General features: G+C 45.6%; 1 protein-coding gene across 4 annotated transcripts in view; it reads right to left on the reverse strand.

Moving 5' to 3' along the window:
• Positions 1-370: 370 nt before the first annotated feature.
• METTL24 (methyltransferase like 24) overlaps positions 371-18055 on the reverse strand; it is a 48190-nt gene continuing 30505 nt past the window's right edge. For all 4 annotated transcript variants that reach the window (XM_055810106.1, XM_055810107.1, XM_055810108.1 and 1 more), the window contains 2 exons: positions 17785-18013; positions 371-1878 (listed from right to left, as the gene is read on the reverse strand). In XM_055810106.1, coding sequence (XP_055666081.1) covers positions 1564-1878; positions 17785-18013 — 544 coding nt within the window. In that variant the 3' untranslated portion in view covers positions 371-1563. The remainder of the gene's footprint in view (positions 1879-17784; positions 18014-18055) is intronic.

Genomic DNA, 18055 nt, shown 5'->3' on the forward strand with positions numbered 1-18055 from the left:
GCAAAGCAGTGGCTCTGGGAGAACGCTGACTCGCCTGCCTGGAAGGAAGAGCTCCTACACTTATTTTCCCCACTCTGGCTGCTTGCTGAGATCCTGGGGGCATGTCAGGTCCAGCACAGGGCCCTGCTCTGGGAAGGAGGGGATAAGGGAACTGAGGCAGCAGAGCGGGTGAAAAAGGAAAGGAGGGTATGGAAGGAAAGAAAGAAATGCCAGGATTACAAGAGAAGGAACAACATGAGGACAGAGAAAGAGCAGAGACTTGTTAAAAACACAACTCTGGGCTGAGGCACACCAAGGGGAGGAACACTGAACCCTGTGGAAGCCAGAAACTAAAGGCAGTTACAAAGGCCATATATGAAAGACATGGACGTGGTGTCATCTTGTATTTTAATGCAAAGTTTAATGTCAAAATTCTTTTAAAGAGAAGAAAAAGCCCAACCTGCTACGTATTTTTTTGCTGCCCCTATTCCTTAGCTCCTCAGGGAACAGCCAAGGCTACTGCAGACAACCCACACGCCATCCTGCAGAGCACCAGCATGGCCACAGATCAGGGCAGCTGCCTGCGCCAGCCGCCTCTGCCAGCATCGGTGCAGACCCAAGGTCTGGCCTCCTTGTGTCAGGAAGGTAGTCAGGAGATAGCAGGTGTCCAGGAGCAGTGCTGGAGCTGCAAAATGTTCAACTAAACCCCAAAACAAGCAAATGAAAAAGACCAGGCTTCACTTTCAGCTCTTTTAGATAAGTATTTCACTAGATGAAAAACCATTTGCTACAGCCATTGCAAGAGTGACCTAAACCAAGCCATTCTTTGAGCAGAGGAACCAGGGAAGCCCTGACTTCTGTAGCTGAAGCCTCCGGAGGGTGAGGAGGGCGAGTGCTGACAGCAGCTTTTCCAGCAGCTGAGTCCCTCTGTTGCACCATCTCCTGTGTCAGAAGTGCTGAACTCGCTTTCCCCGCAGCCAGACTGCCTTAAAGAGCACTCAGAAGCTGCTCAGCAAAACAGGTTTGAATTTAGTTTGGTGGCCGTTTCTGCCTCTGCCAAATTCAGCTGAAATTTGCCAGTGGGTTCAAGAACGTACTGTTCTTGCCTAAAATTTGTTCCACAGGAAACAAGGCCAAGGTAAAGAAGGTGCAAATCAAAGATGATTGCCTCACAGAGAAGTAACACCTGACCCTTCCTGAGAAAGGCGCTTCCTCATGAGCAGCCTCCTGCCCGAGGGCCAGCGCAGGTCAGTGAGCAGAGCTTCCTGCCGCAGCCCCAGAGGGATGCTCGGGCACGGGGCAGCCCGGGATAGCCATGCCGTTAGCCTCCGAGACAAACCTTTACAGAAACCTCTGTCCTCTGAGACAGGGTACCCACCGGCAAATATACCGCTAGACAAATTTGCACCACATACCTTCTCCTAGTGCCCGTTCTTTTGACAACGTATAAAAATAAAAGCCAGTCCATTTTTTAAGCAGTCAATGTGTGCATATTTAGCAACTTTAGCCAGCGATGCCCAAGTCCTCTTCAATAACGCTACGGGGCCAGATGGCTCCCAGTCACACATCATAAATTCCTTTCTGCTATGTCCATCTTGTATTTACCCAGCTCAGTGTGTAACAGCTACTGGCGTTGAAGGCTTCCTTTTTCAGAAACATCTGTGGTTTTGATAAGTCTTTGTAGGTATGGAAAAGCTTAAAGTCCTTCAGCTCCAGTTCTCGGAGCAGACTGTACCAGTACCGCACCACGGTGCTGTCATTGCCACTGACCTCAAACCCAGGCCAGTGGATGTGCACCTCAAAGACCAGCTGTCCTATCTGCTCAACGACATCTTCCAGGATCAGGTTTTCCAAAATTTTCCACTCAGCACTTTCCACATCTGCCTTGAGGACATCAATCTGCAACAAAAACACCATCACTATGTGAAAATGAGAGGCTCGCAATCATTGTCAGTAACGTCTGACATCACAAAATCCTGCAACGGAACAAAACACACTAACAGTGATTACTTGCATCACAGTAGAGTGGGGTCCTTGTGTGCCAGATGCTACATGAACCATACAAGCACAGGAGAAGGCCAAAGTGAAATGAATACTATGGGCAGCTCAGGTCACCAGCTACCCACGGCCCTGCTGCTGCCTGAAGCTTTTGCAGGCACCCCTACGGATGCTAGGTGAGGAGGAGCAAAGCAAAACAGACTTGTGCAAAGAGTCTGCAGGGTTTTAAGGGCAGCTCCTCCAAAGAAAGGGATAGCAGGAAAGCTGTTTGAAGGGAAAAATACACCTAATAGAAAAGCGCTCAGTTTTAGACTGTTATTTGATTTTGTAGTGAGATATTCAGCAATCCAACCCCTCACAGCCCAACACAACGGCTGGTTGACTTTGCTTGGAGGTTAGCTGGGGGAAGGGAGCTGTATGCTTTAATAAAGAAAGAGCACTTCATCACCATTTCGCACCTGGTACCAAACGATGACTGCAGGAGTGGTCACCAGCTGCAGAGCTCAAGGGCCTGTGTTTGCCAGAGCTGAACAGGGGAAGGTCCCCCACCCTGAGAGCAGGGTTTGCCTCTGCCAGTTCCCCCTGAGCTGCTGCTTCTGCCCATCTGCTCACGCTCAGGATGAATTTGAAGTGAAAAATGAAGACTTTATTTAGAGTCAAGAATAGTTAAAAAAAAAACAAACCAACCAACAACACCTAAAACCCAAAAAACCCAGATCCTCTCCGGCAGCCTACCCTAACTGTTGCAGCCGTGTCAGAAAAGTCACCTGTACAGGACAGGTACAGGAGAGAAATTTGGGCGGGTGACGTAAAAGCATTGCCCAGGCAACTGTTTTACTAAGCCACAGCGTGCCAGGCTGCCTTGCTGGTGCCAGACCATGCCAAGTCCATGCGGGCTGGGCCCTGGCTTGCAAACCCCTCTGCCCAGGGTGCAGGGCAGGGCTTGCGCTGTGAGCACCTCTCCCATACAGCCAGAGCTCTGCTTCATACGGGCCACAGCCAAAAACCACTGGGCCATGGGAAGGGGTGGCCATATCTACCTTCCCTCCTTCTCTGGATGGCTGACTGAAGGCACCCGGGGCTGAGCGGCTGAGGGGCTGTGCTCCGGACCTATGGGCAGGCACGGGATGGCAACAATCCGAAGGTGTTTAATGCTTGCCGTTTCTGGTCTCCATCTGTAAAATGAGGGTATTAACCACTGTACACCCTCGGCAGGGTGCAAGGGTTGTGCTTGTGAAGGGCTGTGAGACTTCTGTGACCAAGCTGTAGAAAAGCTGAAAACAAAACACTGCATTTTCAGAGCGGACTTGGAGACTGGGACTTGAACGAGGTCCATGGTCACAGACTGAATAATGACAAACCAAGCCACTGCTCGTCTGCTCATTAAGGCAGCACTGTGCCTCCTCCACACTGAAGGAGGCAGGGGGGCAGTGGAAAATGGCCGAGGGATTATGGAATCAAAGCCCGTATTGTAGCACATCCGCATGGGGAGCGAGGAAGGCTGCACAGACAGCCTTAGCTCTGGCATTTCCTAACTTGACTCTGCAACAAAGAGCCTGCCAGTCTGTCCATCCCTGGGTCAGTGAAACAACTTAACATAGCACTCCTCTGGGTTCAAGGGTAGGCTGAATGTAAATGATGCTGCTCGCGACATTTCAGTGGAGAAGTAATTCGCGGTGAAGCTCACTTGTTTTCCTTTATACCTTTAAATAGGTTACTTATTTTTCAGATACCAGCTTGCAGCTCTACCTGTAATGTGATTTTGTAGGTAGTTGATTCCGCACGGGTGCAATTGCCATAGGACTGTGGTGCCACACTTCAGAAACCACAGATTTTTTTCTTTGGGAGACTTCCGTAACTTTGAAAGGAGACAAATTATTCAAAAACTTCTTTTTTTTTTTTTTGGCAGGGGTAGGGAGGAGAAATGTTTCTACATGTTTGCTTTTGTTTTCCCATGATCTTGCTTTACGATAACAGTAGGACATCTTTTTCCCATGGTAATGTTCCAGTCATCATCCAGGTTGGTTTGTTTTTCTCTTGTGACATTAACTGCTGCTCTGGCGGCTCAGCAGGCTCTCTGCATGCTCTGCACTGTATTTGCAAAACTGACCCAAAGAGTGGCTGCTAACCAATGTTTCAGTAGGATAAAAACGAGTTACCACAATAACTGCTTAAATACGTACTGAAATGACCACGAAAGAAACACAAGGCTAGTGGGGATGTGCTGTATACACAAACCAGAGGCTCTTTGTTGCCTTTAGTATCCCGCACTGCTGAGAGACCTGGAGGCAGGAAGGCACCTGTCTCTGCCCACCAACTTCTACGACTGCCTTCCAGGCAAGGTGTCCATCTCACCCCAGAATCTCCATTTTATGCCACGGATAGGGTAAAATAAATGGCAGAACAGCTTTGTGTCGCTATATCTGAGTGAGTAACAAGCATCCTGCTAACACCGAATGCATACTTTGTGATGATCAGACTGTGCAGGAAATATTTGCCATCAATATAAGCAGCACACTACTGGTAAGAAATGCACTAGTACCCTCTAAGCGCCTTGATTCAAAGTGCCAGTGAAAGGCTTGGTGGACAAAGCTATACATTCAGAGCTCTAATTCACCTGGGAGCACAGCTGGAGTCTGCTGCTGGGAGTAAATCCTGGAGGGCAAAGATCTACAGTGCCTGAAGGTAAAGGATGGCAGATGACTGGCCACCAGTTTCAGGCATTTACAGACGAAGGCTAGTTCCTCTTATCTTCCACAAACTAACCAGGTTAGCACAGAAAAGTAAAAAATGTGATTTTTAAAATGTTTTCTTAGTTTAGATACCTTGAAAAAGTGCTACAGCATTGTACCAGTTACACTCAAAGAAAAAAAAAATGCTTTTTCTCATGCACAACCAAGCACATCAAACAGCTGAAAAAGAATCTGGTTTAGTTAGTGAAGGTTAACACATGCTGCATGAAGGCTCATTTCTTCTTTTTAGGGTAATGACTTGTTACAACTGTGCATCATTTCCTAAAGCAGAGATCAGAGCTTTGTTTGCCTTGATCGTTTTTGAAATACCAGGGTTAACAGGGATTTCAGGCTCTGCGCTGCCCCGTGGGCACCATTTAAAGCTCCCGGTGGAGAAGAGTCAATTGAGAGTGAGTAGCTGGAGGAAGCAATTTAGCTGTATTACTTCCAGCACGAACTCAGCATGTGGAAGCAGCAGCCAGGAAAGGCAAAACCAGCAAATGCAGTACAGGTCAGGTAAGGAGGATCCCTCCCTTTCTGTGGGAGCAGCCCTGCGGCATAAGCTGGGAGCAGGGAAAGGAGAGCTGGTTACAGCTTTCAAAAGCAGAGGAGCATTGCACAGAACTACGCCATCCTCCTGAACCACACGGCTGCACTCAGGATTTCAGGCTGTGAGAAATAACCCTCTGCTCCAGCTCCCTGGTACTGGGGTTTTTTTGACATCAGCTGTACAGTAAGACAAACTCTGCTTGTTTACGCATCAATTTTTCCCCTCTTCACCTAAGTACAATTCCCTATTTTCAGCAAACAAAACTCTACAAAAAGCTGTTTAATTCATATTTTGATAGCACACAACTTTGCAGGTAACAAACAAGGTTAAGTGTGGTTTTTTGCAATGTAGCTTTCCTCTTTTCCCACCTGTGACCTTCCAGCGTGATACTTCCCTTTCTTTCCCTTCAAAATGCACCCACAGCCTCTCCTCACCAGCAGGCTACCATTCGGATGTTACGTCCCTTTCATTCCCTTTTATTCCAAGCCGAGGCTGTAATTGATGGCAGACAGGATGCCACGTAGCCTAATAGCAAGTCACGCTCCCAGCAGCTTGTGACCGCCTGTCCCCACGCTCCCTGCAATCAGCGGGAGGGGGAACCATCCTAGCTCGCTCTGAGCCACCCAGCAGGAAGACCAGGACTGCTGTAGGCACCGTCTGAGATACACAGATACTAAAATCAGGAGGCAAGTCCATCACTGCTGGCCAGTGATGCACAGCTCCAAACAGCAGCAATTCTTCAAATTACTTCCCTTCCTTCCTACTCACATTTACACCTCCCTCTGTGACAGTCCATATGGCCAACTTCAAAACAACTCGGGACAAATGTGTCATTTGAGAGTATTCACTCCCAACCTGACAGATCGGGCACATCTTCAAGTATCTGCTTAAGGCAACAAAGCCACAAAGCTGGTTTGTGCAGTTGGGTGCTTACACAGTCTTCAGTCTTTTTTCACAGTAAAGGGCAACTGTCCAGCTGAAATCACTCATACAATACAGACATCACCAAAACAAAACCGTCAGCGAGTGCAGATGAGCTTTGTTCCTCTACAGGCTTACTGCTGATCCTTGCTCGTACTTGCGAGTGACAGAGAAGTCTTTTTTTCTCCCAGTTTCAGTGATGCGCTTCCACAAAAATGTTACACAGCAGGGGCAGGATATCAAGTCATTTTATGCTTACCACTTCAGGTGGAGAAAATGTTTCAAAGTCATATTAAGAAAATCTATTTAACTTTCTCTGATGGCCAGCTGTCAGTATAGTAACAGCTTTCCAGAAGCGGTAGTGGCCCCAGACAGACAAACATACCCATTCAGAAAGCCCACCCTGTGCAGGCAGGAGGCACCAATCTCAGCTGAGTGCTCAGGAACACTACACGCACTTTACTCATGCTGTCCCATGGGGAACTGGTCCCAACAAGGACCCACGCGGGCACCCTAAGTGACTACCTCCAACAGCCACAGCGCCCAGGCGTGGGGGTGACCTAGCACTTTTATTCTGCACTTCTTTCCTTGGTTGTTGATGCTGAGACATTTCCCACATATTCTCTCCGTCTGGAAGCAATTTATGTCTGAAGAATCATTACAGAAAGAGACAGACACATACCACCCTCCAGTCCAGCCCAGTTAAATGATGCCACTTACTCTAGTGGATAGGCAGAGAAGAACAGACCTTTGAGCTGGCAGGAGGTTTTTTCCAATGCCACTTTACCAGAGGACCAAAGTATCTCTGGACAAACAACCGTCACCTGCCTAAGGTGGTCAGCATGACCTGAAACCCTTTTTCCCTGGCTGCATTGGTTAGGAGGCTGCAGGGTTTCACCTGTGGCCCTCCTGTCATCACAAACATCTTTCTTCACCATAGGATTAGTTCTTGGCATCTTCCCATCTTAAGTCACACTTGGGCACTGGACCAGCCAGAGATGGCAGCTCACTTGTTAATCATCTTCTGGTCATAAAATAATACATGTCCCCAAGCCTGAATTGATTTTCAAACAGGTTTGATGGGTTTAGCTAGCACTATGCTATAATGACCTTAAAGCTACAGGTATTGTGCTTAACATCTTGTCTAGCTTGCCATCCAGCAAGACCAAGGTTCCTGTACAGTGAGCCAGAGAACACAGTCTACAAGCCCTCAGCATGGGGCAGGCCAGCACTACACACAGACAATGCTGAGGGAGAGGGCCTTCCCCTCACAAAATTCCTGAGCATCAAAGATCTTGGTTCCCCGTCTCTAAACCAAGACCAGTCTCTAGAGCAGGCAATGGGAACCTTACCACTAGCTAAGGACTCAACATGATGCCTTCTCAGAGGAAACAGGATGAAGAGCCAGCATGAGGACATGAGCCCCCAAACAGTGACCTTCTTGCCTGCTCAGGGTGGCAGCAGCTCACAAGTGTGCATCCCTGCTCAGAAACACTGTGCCCCAGCTCCCATTTGCACTGTGTTATCTTTCTCAGTTTGCATGGCTCTTCTGTCGTACAGAAGAAGATGAAAACGACATCCCCTCACCGGGTCCCTCAATCCAATGGCCAGATTGCCCAAGTGGGAAAAAACCCCACAAGGGAGCTGCAGAAACCCTGATCTTAAATTATTTATCAGCCTGATCATCAGCAAGAGCTCTGCTCGCCAAAGCCCGTGCTATAAACAGACACTTTAAACAGCGCATTTATTCCACCAGCAGCCAACAGCCCAGGGCTGGAAGTAGAGCTGCTCCGCACACAGCCCTGGCCGAGCGCATGAGTTGCTTTGCAAAGGACGCATTCACCCATCTAATCTCACAGGAGATGTCCCGCTGCCCACTCCCCTCACAAAGGGAGGAAAATCCTTTCATTTCTGATCTTTTGATCTTCTCTGCCAGACGCTGCTGGATGCCTGTGGGAACGGATGTTTACTCAAAAGAATAAATGTTGTACGCTGGACCCTCAAGTCTCTTCATTAAAGGGGAACAAACATTTGCAGTCTGTTTGTGTTGCCCCAGCACCACGCAAGGACAGTGGGACCTAGCTCTGTGCTTACATAAAAGCCACGTTATCCCGGTCTTGCTAAAGGTGAAAGCCAGCAGCAATATAACAAACACATTATGACAGGATGAGAGGGCAGCTGGGGCAGGACGTTTGCGTTAGAAGGCAAATAACCAGCAACTGATCCCGAAGCCTGAGGAGGAAGACCTGTGGGTGTGTGCACCCATGCAAGGGACAGAGGGTTCAGGCTACTGTAAAATGGCTTACACAGTAAACAGCATTTTGGCTACAAGACCTGCTGTTGTTTATTAATAAAGTGCCCATGGGGGCCTTTAAAATGCAAGGAATTGAAGAAAGGGCTCAGAGTCCCATCTTAATGTTCACCACACCTTAAAGAACATCTCTTGCAGGATGAGAACATGCAGGCCCACTCTAACTGCACAGTTAAATCTGGTGGAGGACCTGGATTACATCTGCACTAACCACTGCAATAAACTCCTTTAAAAGCACACCCCTTCACGGGGATCTACCTGTTTCACTTCATTTCTGGTCCAGGGTGCCAACCTGCCAGACCAGATCTGCTTCACTGTTTGCCCACCCTGCTGTTTGCCTGCAACCATGGCAGGAGGAAAGCCGTGTGTTCCTGAAAATGTGAATAAGGAACACCCTGAACTGGTGGCATGACTATCAGATTTCACCTTGGGACAGGCAGTGAGGAGGGGAAAGGTGAGCTGCTATGGCTTTCACCTCCAGATCTCAAATTTTTGAGAATGGAGGGATACCTTAAACTGCTGTCAGGTCAAAAATGAGACCAGAAAGGATTCAGACACCAAGATGAAAGTATTCAAACAAGAGATGGCCAATTCCAATGACAAGAATTTGTAAACAGGGACAGGAAGAGGGATAAGCTACAAATGACATTTTTTTAGAGAGTTCTTAAGTGCTCTGGATAAGGCACTTTTCTGAAGGACTTTTTAATGTCTGAATTCTGAAAAATCTGAAGGACTTTTTAATGTCAATTACTCCCTGGAAATTGTGAGAAAGATGGGTAGCGGCGAAAGCCCAGGATGCTTATGGAAAAGGGTTGCTCTCAATTCTCATAAAACCAGTGTCACGTCCTGGACCAGCACCCTGAGCAGACAGCACCTTAGCTGAATCAAAACCAGATGGATTCACATTCCATTCCTGTGCTGAAGCTGGTGTTAATAGCTTAAGCAGGACCTGGGGAGCATGAACACAGGTCTGAGCTTGGCAGGTGCCATGCACCTGGTACCACCTTGTGAAGCAGGGGAGGTTCCCCAGGCTCCTGCCGAACTCCGGTTTCAGCAGGAGGAGGGAACCAGGAGTGACTGGCTTCTTACAGCAGCAGCATACCAATGATGGCTCCGTGGTGCCTGCGGCAAGTGCCATGCTCTTCTGAACGCAACTGTTTGACACTGAAATAGCGGTACACTGCTGCTGCTGTCGAAGAGAAGGTGGAACAGCATATTAGTGCACCAAACTGTGCTGGGAATTGAACACAGCTTGTGCAGCCCTCTTGTAAAGCTGAGGGAAAGCAGATTTTTAATACCTGATTTTTTCTAAGTGTCTTAACAACCACAACAAAGGCAACAAAAAAAGAAAATAAAAGCCTAAAAAAAAAATCCTCCTTCCTTTCTAATTTTTAGCAGACGATAATATGCTTTGAAAGTGCCTTTTTTTTTTTTTTATAAGATGACCTGCATAAACTCTGTTTCAACAGCAAAACACTTTCATTACAATTCAGACATTGCACTAGCCATTTTCCTAGAAGAAAAGGTTATGGATCGCACCACATTCAGCCAATGGTATAATTAAAAAGATCTTTGCTACGTGCCTGAAAATTGCATACTAAACAGCACCTCCAGGTCACTCCCTAGAAACACCACTATTCTTAACAGTATCTTGAGAACTGCTCCTGGTGGACAGAATTTAAATGAGGCAAAAGGAGATGCAAGGGACCAAGAGAAAAGCTTGTAAGGGAATGTGTATGAGGCATTCCTTGCATACGGCACAGACAGCGAGAGAGGTGGTGAGCAGTAAATCACTGTCCAAAGATCTTTGCTTCCAGAAACATGAGGATGTCAAGCCTGTTTCTCCTTGCAGCCAAATTCTTCAATCCAATTACAGTTAAAATACTTCATGCAACAGCAGCCTCAGCTGACTAAGCAAATACAAGGCAATTACCACCTTGATTTCATTATCGCTAAAATTAAAAATATATACATCCAGGAAAGAAGCACTGTGTGTCAGGAGCTTGTAAATCACTTAGGGGCAACCATTACGAGATTGCAGAAGGCAGCTTTGGAAACATCTGCACCAGTTTGATTGCCCCTTTTCAGCAAATGGAGTAAAATTCATCAGCTCATTGATGCACTCCCAAACAAAAGGTTCATACACAGCAACAGCTAGTGCTCAGACTGCAGCTCTGTGTAACTCCAAGGAAATTGGTCACATTACACAGAGAATGCATCTGGCCCACCATGTACAAACACAACCTCGAAAGGACTGAATGCCTGTGTTACGGGCAGTAAGTCTCACAAGAACTCATAAATCAAATTACAGAGCTAGAGGCAGATGCTCATTGCAGAATAACATGCTCTCCAGCACTCTGAGCTTTTGCTCTAATGGAATGACTTTAAAAAAACAACAACCAACAACACTATACATTTTTTGGCTAGCTTGCCCAATGTTATCATCTCCGGCATTCTCCCTTTCAGCACAACCAGCACAGAAATCAGCATGTGAGACCTTTTTGCAGAACTTTGAAGTCCTGATCTTAGGATTCGTCAGACAGATGCTGAGCACAGACAGCATCTTGGACAGAAAGATGCTGAGCATCGAGCTGAGTTTGTGGGCAAGTCACTCAAGATAGGATGCACCTCACCCAGCCTTAGACATCTAAACCCAAACCAGTTGTCCAAACTCCCTTTATAGACCACAGAGAACAGGAACTTCTGAAGGGCTATTTCAGATATGCAGGTCACATCATCCAGGCTGTTTTAAACATCTGCCCTTGAACGAGATAAACTCAAGAGAAACCATTAAGATGCAGTTCATGAGGACCTCAACAGCTATCTCAAATTTAGAAATTTAAATTAATGGAGGTGAGTTCCATGCTCCTCCATCCACTGGCAGGTCATTTATTTATATCAGAAGCTCTTACAGCTATGGCATTACATCTGCCTGGTGCAAAAGAGTCCCATACTAATGTGGGACTTTACTGTGCAGAGTTACTCCTACTACAAAGAGGCCAGGGTCAGCCGTTAACACTTTAAAAAAATCAGTAGTCTGGGACAAAACTCCCTCTTCTGTGCCATGCAGAATCTGATACAACAAAGAGCCAGTCTGATGCATCCACGTAAAAGCCAATGAGATGACAAGTGGTAGCAGTGCAGACGTTTCAGGGGAAGAAAGGGAATAAGGCGGTCGCAGCCTGAGCCTTAGCAAGAAAACCCATTGGGAATTCTGAATAGTACTGATTGCTGATGCCCCAGCTGCAGGAGGGGCAGCAAAACACTAGTAAGATGTTATGGGAAATACAGGAAACTTAAAGAGGCCGGTATGATAGCCCTACCAAAGCAAAGGCTGTTCTTCACAACTATATCTGTATGGTACACATGTATCTGGACGGTAAATAACAGCTGCAGAAAAAGGGCCACTTAAGCCTAAAGACCACTGATTGCACAAGAAAACTTGGACACGAAAATAATGAGGCTAAAAATCAGATGAAGGTTGGGCTTTTTCCTGCTAGAATTGAAATTCTGGAAAAGCCCCAAATAAGCATAATAAAGCAAAGAAAAAAATTTAGCCCTTTCAAGACATAATCCCAAACATTTACTTAAGGATTTGTATGATGTGGCAATTCAAGAGTTGGTCTCGTTTGGTCTTTCTGACGCTAAGCCAGACTCAGCAAAGCACAGATCTGAACTTGTGCCTCTCACTCCAGCAAGGTGAAGGGGCTGTTCCCCAGGTGCAGCAGCAACAGTGACAAGGACTCACCTCCTCTGAAGCAGTTCCCAGGTTCCTGAGCCCCTGGCTTCTCATCCCAAGCTCAGGCTTCCACATCAGCACATAAAGCAGTCTGCAGGCACTTACGAGTTGGTACCGAGGACCTTCTGTGAGTTAAGACGGCAGCTGAGCTGAGTTTATAAAACACTGGTGGCATCCCCACATTGAACTTGGCCATGGCAGCCCCCTAGGGAAGTTATCACACCAACTAACTCCTAGGCTCCCCGTGCAATACCTAAGCCTACCCTTGGTAAGGGATAATCAAGGCTACATGATTTTGTTTAGGCAGGGTCAAGAATTCAAAAGACTATTCCGGCCCCTGCAGTCCTGAGGTGTGCATAGTAAAGAGTAACTGCATGGATTTGGTTGCTCCAAAATTTGAACAAGGACTCTTCCCAATCTGGAGAGTTATATTTTTTGTTTTGTTAATCAAATCTCCACGCACAACTGTTGTTATACAGTTTCCCCAGGGCTTTTATTTTACATTTATTTGTGTATTGCCAACAGAGCCAATTTTAAACCAAAATGGTAAATTGATTTTCTTTAATCTTTGCCCTTTCACACCAGTCTTCACAAAACTGAAAGTGCAGCATGAAACAGAACCTACGTCATCCGCTTTAGGAGGGCAGCAAGTGATAAATTACTTGGCTAGGAGAAGACGAGGTTATTATCAAAATGGCTTCAGGGTGTAGTGTTTTGAAGTTGTGTCAAGTATTAAATAACAGGTGAAAGGGAGGAGGTTTCTCCTTTTGAAACCCTAAATCTCGGCCTGTTCAATAAAATGAAGCAGACACCTGTTAGCCAGGTTGTCACAGGAAAGAATCTTCATGAAGGGCTGGTGTAAATTAAAACCTTCAAATCAAAATCAGGACTCAAAGACTGCTTTGCATTTCTTTTCATAATAAACAATGACACAGTTTGGTCTCTTACACAATTTGTTCAAGATTACTTGAATGGCAGAAGCTGAACACAACTCCGCTGTCCCCTGAAAATTACACCTATGAGCACTTCCTGATTAATGAAGGTTTTACTTTGTGTTCTCAAATTCTCCTTTCCACCTTAGCTTGTTTTCCAAGAAACCATCTCATCCCCTGCTGAGCTACACTGCTAAGGAATGCATAGTCACCCCACTCACTGATGGCACCGCATGAGATTTGTCCTACAGAGCTTCAGAAAGAAGAAAACTACTACTGAAGTAAGAGTTTGCATGTGTGAACACGCATGACTTACTCATGCATGCCCACTGAGGACAGAATGAACTCTTGCTTCTGCTGCTCAGAGCCTTTCTGTCAAAGGTTTTTAATTTTGCTTTATAGCGTAACCTTTGGAATACAGAATACACATAGTAGCTTGGTTTGAGTTTCTGGTTAAGGGTTAGGACTTTTTGTAGAAGGGATAATGTTGGAGTGGGAAGAGCTTACTTGCATTTCAACATGGTCTTCCCCCTAAAGTTTTATTGCATACTAAAATATGGGCTACATGGAACATCGCAACCTTCTGAGAAAGACATTGATACCACACACAATGCAAATCTATGCTGGGACTAGGCAAATGATTTACTCAGCTGAATTGGCCTCCTTGTAATTGAAATTCAGACTGATGATCCCCTTGCAAGACTATGGCACTGGCTGTGATTAGTCTAGAAGAGCACTGGGATCTATGTTTGACACCGTCTCCCACAGTAATCCTGTATCCAAGTCAGAATGTTATAGCCTGGATGAACAGACAACTACATAATTAAGAAGCTAGTCGGATGGCTGGGCTCAGAGGGCAGTGGTTAATGGGTTGTACTCTACCTGGAGGTCAGTTACAAGTAAAGTGTACAGGGTCATTACTAGGATTCATCCTGTTTAGCATCTTTATCAGTTATCTAGAGGAGGCATTAGATGACACTCTTGCTGTGTTTTGTGGATGACACCAAATTGGTGGGACCAGTCAATACACACAGTCAAGGGCAGAATTGCCATTCCAAAGGGACCCAGACAGGCTGGAGAGATGGGCCAACAGGAACCTGATGAAATTAAACAAGGACAAATGCCAAGTCCTGCACCATGGGAGGAAGGACCCCCTGCAACGATACAAACTGGGGATTGCCTGCCTGGCTGGGGAGCAGCTCTGCAGAAAGATCCTGGGGGTCATAGTGCAAAGAAGGCCAACAGCATTCCAGGACCGCGTTAGCAGGACCACGGCCCATAGACCAAGGGATGTGATTATCTCCCTGCACTTGTGAGAGTGCATCTAGATACTACATCCAGTTTTGGTCCCCACAACACAAGACAGGCAATGATAAACTGAGGTGAGTTCAGCTGGGAGCCACCAAGATGGCTGGGGACTTGGCCTCACAAGGAGAGGCTGGGGGAACAGGGCTTGCTCAACCTAGGCAGGAGACAGCTTTGTGGGGGACTAACATCAGCCTGTAGAGTCTACAAAGGGGTCATCAAGTCAGCAGAGAAAAGCTCTTCAACAGTGCTTAGAACAAGAGACAAGAGGCATAAATTGAAACCGGGGGCTTTCAGACTGCATATAAGGAGAAACTTTTTCACGATGAGGACAATCAACCAGGACAACAGCTTGCTCAGTGAAGTTGTGTGGTCTCCATTTTGGACAAAACTCAGTGGTTTTCAAGACCAAAGTGGATCAAGCCTTGAACGACCTGGTTTGACTTCACAGCTGGCCTTGCTTTGTTTGAGCAGGGGATTGAACTACAGGTCTCTCAAGATCCCTTGTGACTTGAACTATCCAGCAACTCTGTACAAAGGAAGTTCCCCACCCTGCTGTCACTAATCCACGGGAAATACCAGCACTGTAGCATCCTCACCCCAGTAGGTAGGTAGAGAATATAAAAGTGAAAGCTTTCATAAAGGTGAACTCCACTACAATAAGAAAGAAAATGTTGTGCATTCAGTGGCTTTCTCCCATTTCCCCCCTGTTCATCAGCAGTCTACTACACAGTGCATATTCAGCAAAAAACTGGGGGCCGGGGGGGGCAGAGATGAGCGAGATCGATTTTTACATCTTTATCTTTTCCTATGGCTGATAAAATACTGCTCTTTTCAGAAGACAGACCAGTAAATTTTCAGTTTAGACTTCTGTACCAGGAAATAGGACTCTCATGACTTCGGGGATTATTCCAGGGCTTAAAAGATTTCACACTCTAACAGTTCCCCAAAATACTCTGACTACATGTTTCCTCTGTCAGTCTCATCCTAATATAGTACTAGATAAATCCTCTACCTCCAGGGTATTTACTCTCCCCAGAAAACTGAGGACTGTTACACCCCATAGCCAATTAGAAAGATAAGTTATTTTAATCTTTCCTCAAATCCACTCTAACACCAAAAACCTGTTTGTATTTCTTGCCATAATATCAGGATAGGTTTCCCCTTCTGTGGATGAGGTCCCAGTACTGACTGCAGAACACTAGGTGTGCTCTCATCTGAGCCAGTGTGTAAATGAGCCTTCGAATCCCTTGCACACAAAACCCCCAAACTGCATGTTTTCTTGTAAAGGCTACAACAGCAAGAACTCCAGGAGGCCCTGTCTGTCCTCTCTTCATCATCCCAATCCAAAGTCTGTGACGTCAGTGGAAATAGTCTCAGTAACTTGGATGGTCTTGGATCAAGTCCCAAATATTAAAGAATAAAAGCAAGGAGAAAATGAGGCACTAACTTCAAATGCAGCTGCCTGAAATTCCTGCCTTGAAGTGGGAATGGAACAACTTTGAGGGTAGGCGGAAGGATTTTTAAAATTAAAAAGAACGGGATGAAGAGTGTGTTTTAACTTTCTAATTTAAAAAAGTGCTTTGGAAAATATTCTGTGAAACTGTTTTGAATTAACTTACTTATTGAGTCAAGGGAACATTCTACTCACATTCACCAGAAGAATGAAAACATGAATGTCACAGCATTTACTTTGATGTGCTCTTCATAAATCGGAGCTTATCAGTGTCTTTACGCAACACACAACTTCTCAGGCTGCCTTCTAAATTAAAGAAAAATTAAACAGAACGATGTGAGGAGAGTCAGCCCATTCAGGTATTTCACAAATAGGAAGTAACAGGAGATCACAGAGTATATAACACCTTTATCTTCACCAGAAGAAAGTCAGCTCCTGACTTCACTAATGCCGTAGTTTTGCACAGGGGAGCTACCTGAATGTGAATAGAGCAAGAGGCTGTATACACTGCTCATAAAGTGCCAACACACCAACTGAACCAAGCCTATGCCATGGGTAGGCAGCTTTGGGAAAGCCTAATTGCATGTATTACATGTGCATTATGTTCCTGGGTAGCCCTCCAGCCGGCTGCTTTCATGTCAGGTAACTTTCACCCAGAAAGTTACACACATACTCAGAATTCATAGCTACATCCTTCTCATTCACAGGTCTTACAATCACTCTGTATAACCATGATAACCTGAGAACTGACTGTTCTCAGCAGGTCTGGTATATCACAAAACTCATACGGTTTTTCTGGATCGGGTCATTAATCATTTGCTCTATGACTAATTCTTCTAAAATCAAAACAATCAATGTAAGGCACACATCAAAGGAAAGCCATCTCTCTCTCTCTCCCCCCAGATGTTTCACTAATGCACAGCCCAATATAGTTACAGTATGACTAAGTAGTAGAAAAAAGCCTTTTTCTGCACTTATCTTCAAAATGGTCCAATCAGTAGAGCTGAACCAGAAGAAAATACTGAAGAAAAGCAAGAAGTGAACTGAAAAGACATCTTGCATTTTATAATATGAAACCAAACAAACACTACACTGCTTGCTTTCTAAATCATACAGAAGAGCTCCTCCTTAACTCACACTGCCTATTTCTTAAAAAACAAAGACAAGCACAACTAGCTGCAGGCAATGAAGTATATTCGCATTTGAATTCATGCTTGTATACCCTCTGAAGGAAAAACTCAAAAACAACCTAAGGAACTTCCTCAAATGTATTCTGGCAACAGTTATTTGAGGCTTGAAGATTTCTGATGTCTTTACAGTTTCTTAAAAACAAACTGGGAAATGTTAAAAAACTCCACAGACTGCTGCCAATTTTAAAACAGGATGTTTTTGTTGTGGATGACTGTAATTAGGAGCAGTGACCTTGAAATTGTAAACAACCCGTCCATTAGCTCTTCTCTTCTAATTATTCCTGCAAATATTTTTTTTTTTCTCTTTATAAACTTGGCTGTATGAATAGTTCAGCACTCATACTCAGGCAAAGACCAGAACTTCCACAGGACTGAAAATACTAGTACCCAATGTCACCAGCTAGTTGAAGAGAAAAGGAAGGGAGGAGGAGGAAAGTATTTAGTGTATGGCTAGCGACTGAAAATCAAGGTGGCTGTTATCAGCACACAGAAAAAGCACGACAGAAAAGGCATGCCTACAAGAAATGCATTACGACTATTGCTGAAGAAAGATCCATTGTCAGGAGATAGCCTTGGAAAGTGCCCAAACTTCTAAGACAGCAAGGAGAAAGCTCTGCAGCTTTCCCAACACCTAAACCTGCAGTCAGAAACCTGACCCCCCAAGTCCTTACCTTCTGATGCCCAAATTCATTCAGTATTGTGCCCAGCTTCTTCGTGTTGCTGTGAAGTTTATGAGCAGCAATGGCTGGATTGGGATCCCTCCAGTCAATGGACAGGCGATGATACCAGAGGTGCCGACCCTCCTGAATGTGTGCTGACTTGATGCTGGGGTCAAATCGATGAACCTCACATCCACTGTTGGCCATGCTGATCTCAAACTGGTTGTCATCATTGCCTAGCCTACGAAACAGAAAAGATATAACTATTAATGCTGCAAAAAGA

This window comes from Falco peregrinus, chromosome 7 (assembly GCF_023634155.1).
Source record: "Falco peregrinus isolate bFalPer1 chromosome 7, bFalPer1.pri, whole genome shotgun sequence".
Classification (NCBI taxonomy): domain Eukaryota; kingdom Metazoa; phylum Chordata; class Aves; order Falconiformes; family Falconidae; genus Falco; species Falco peregrinus.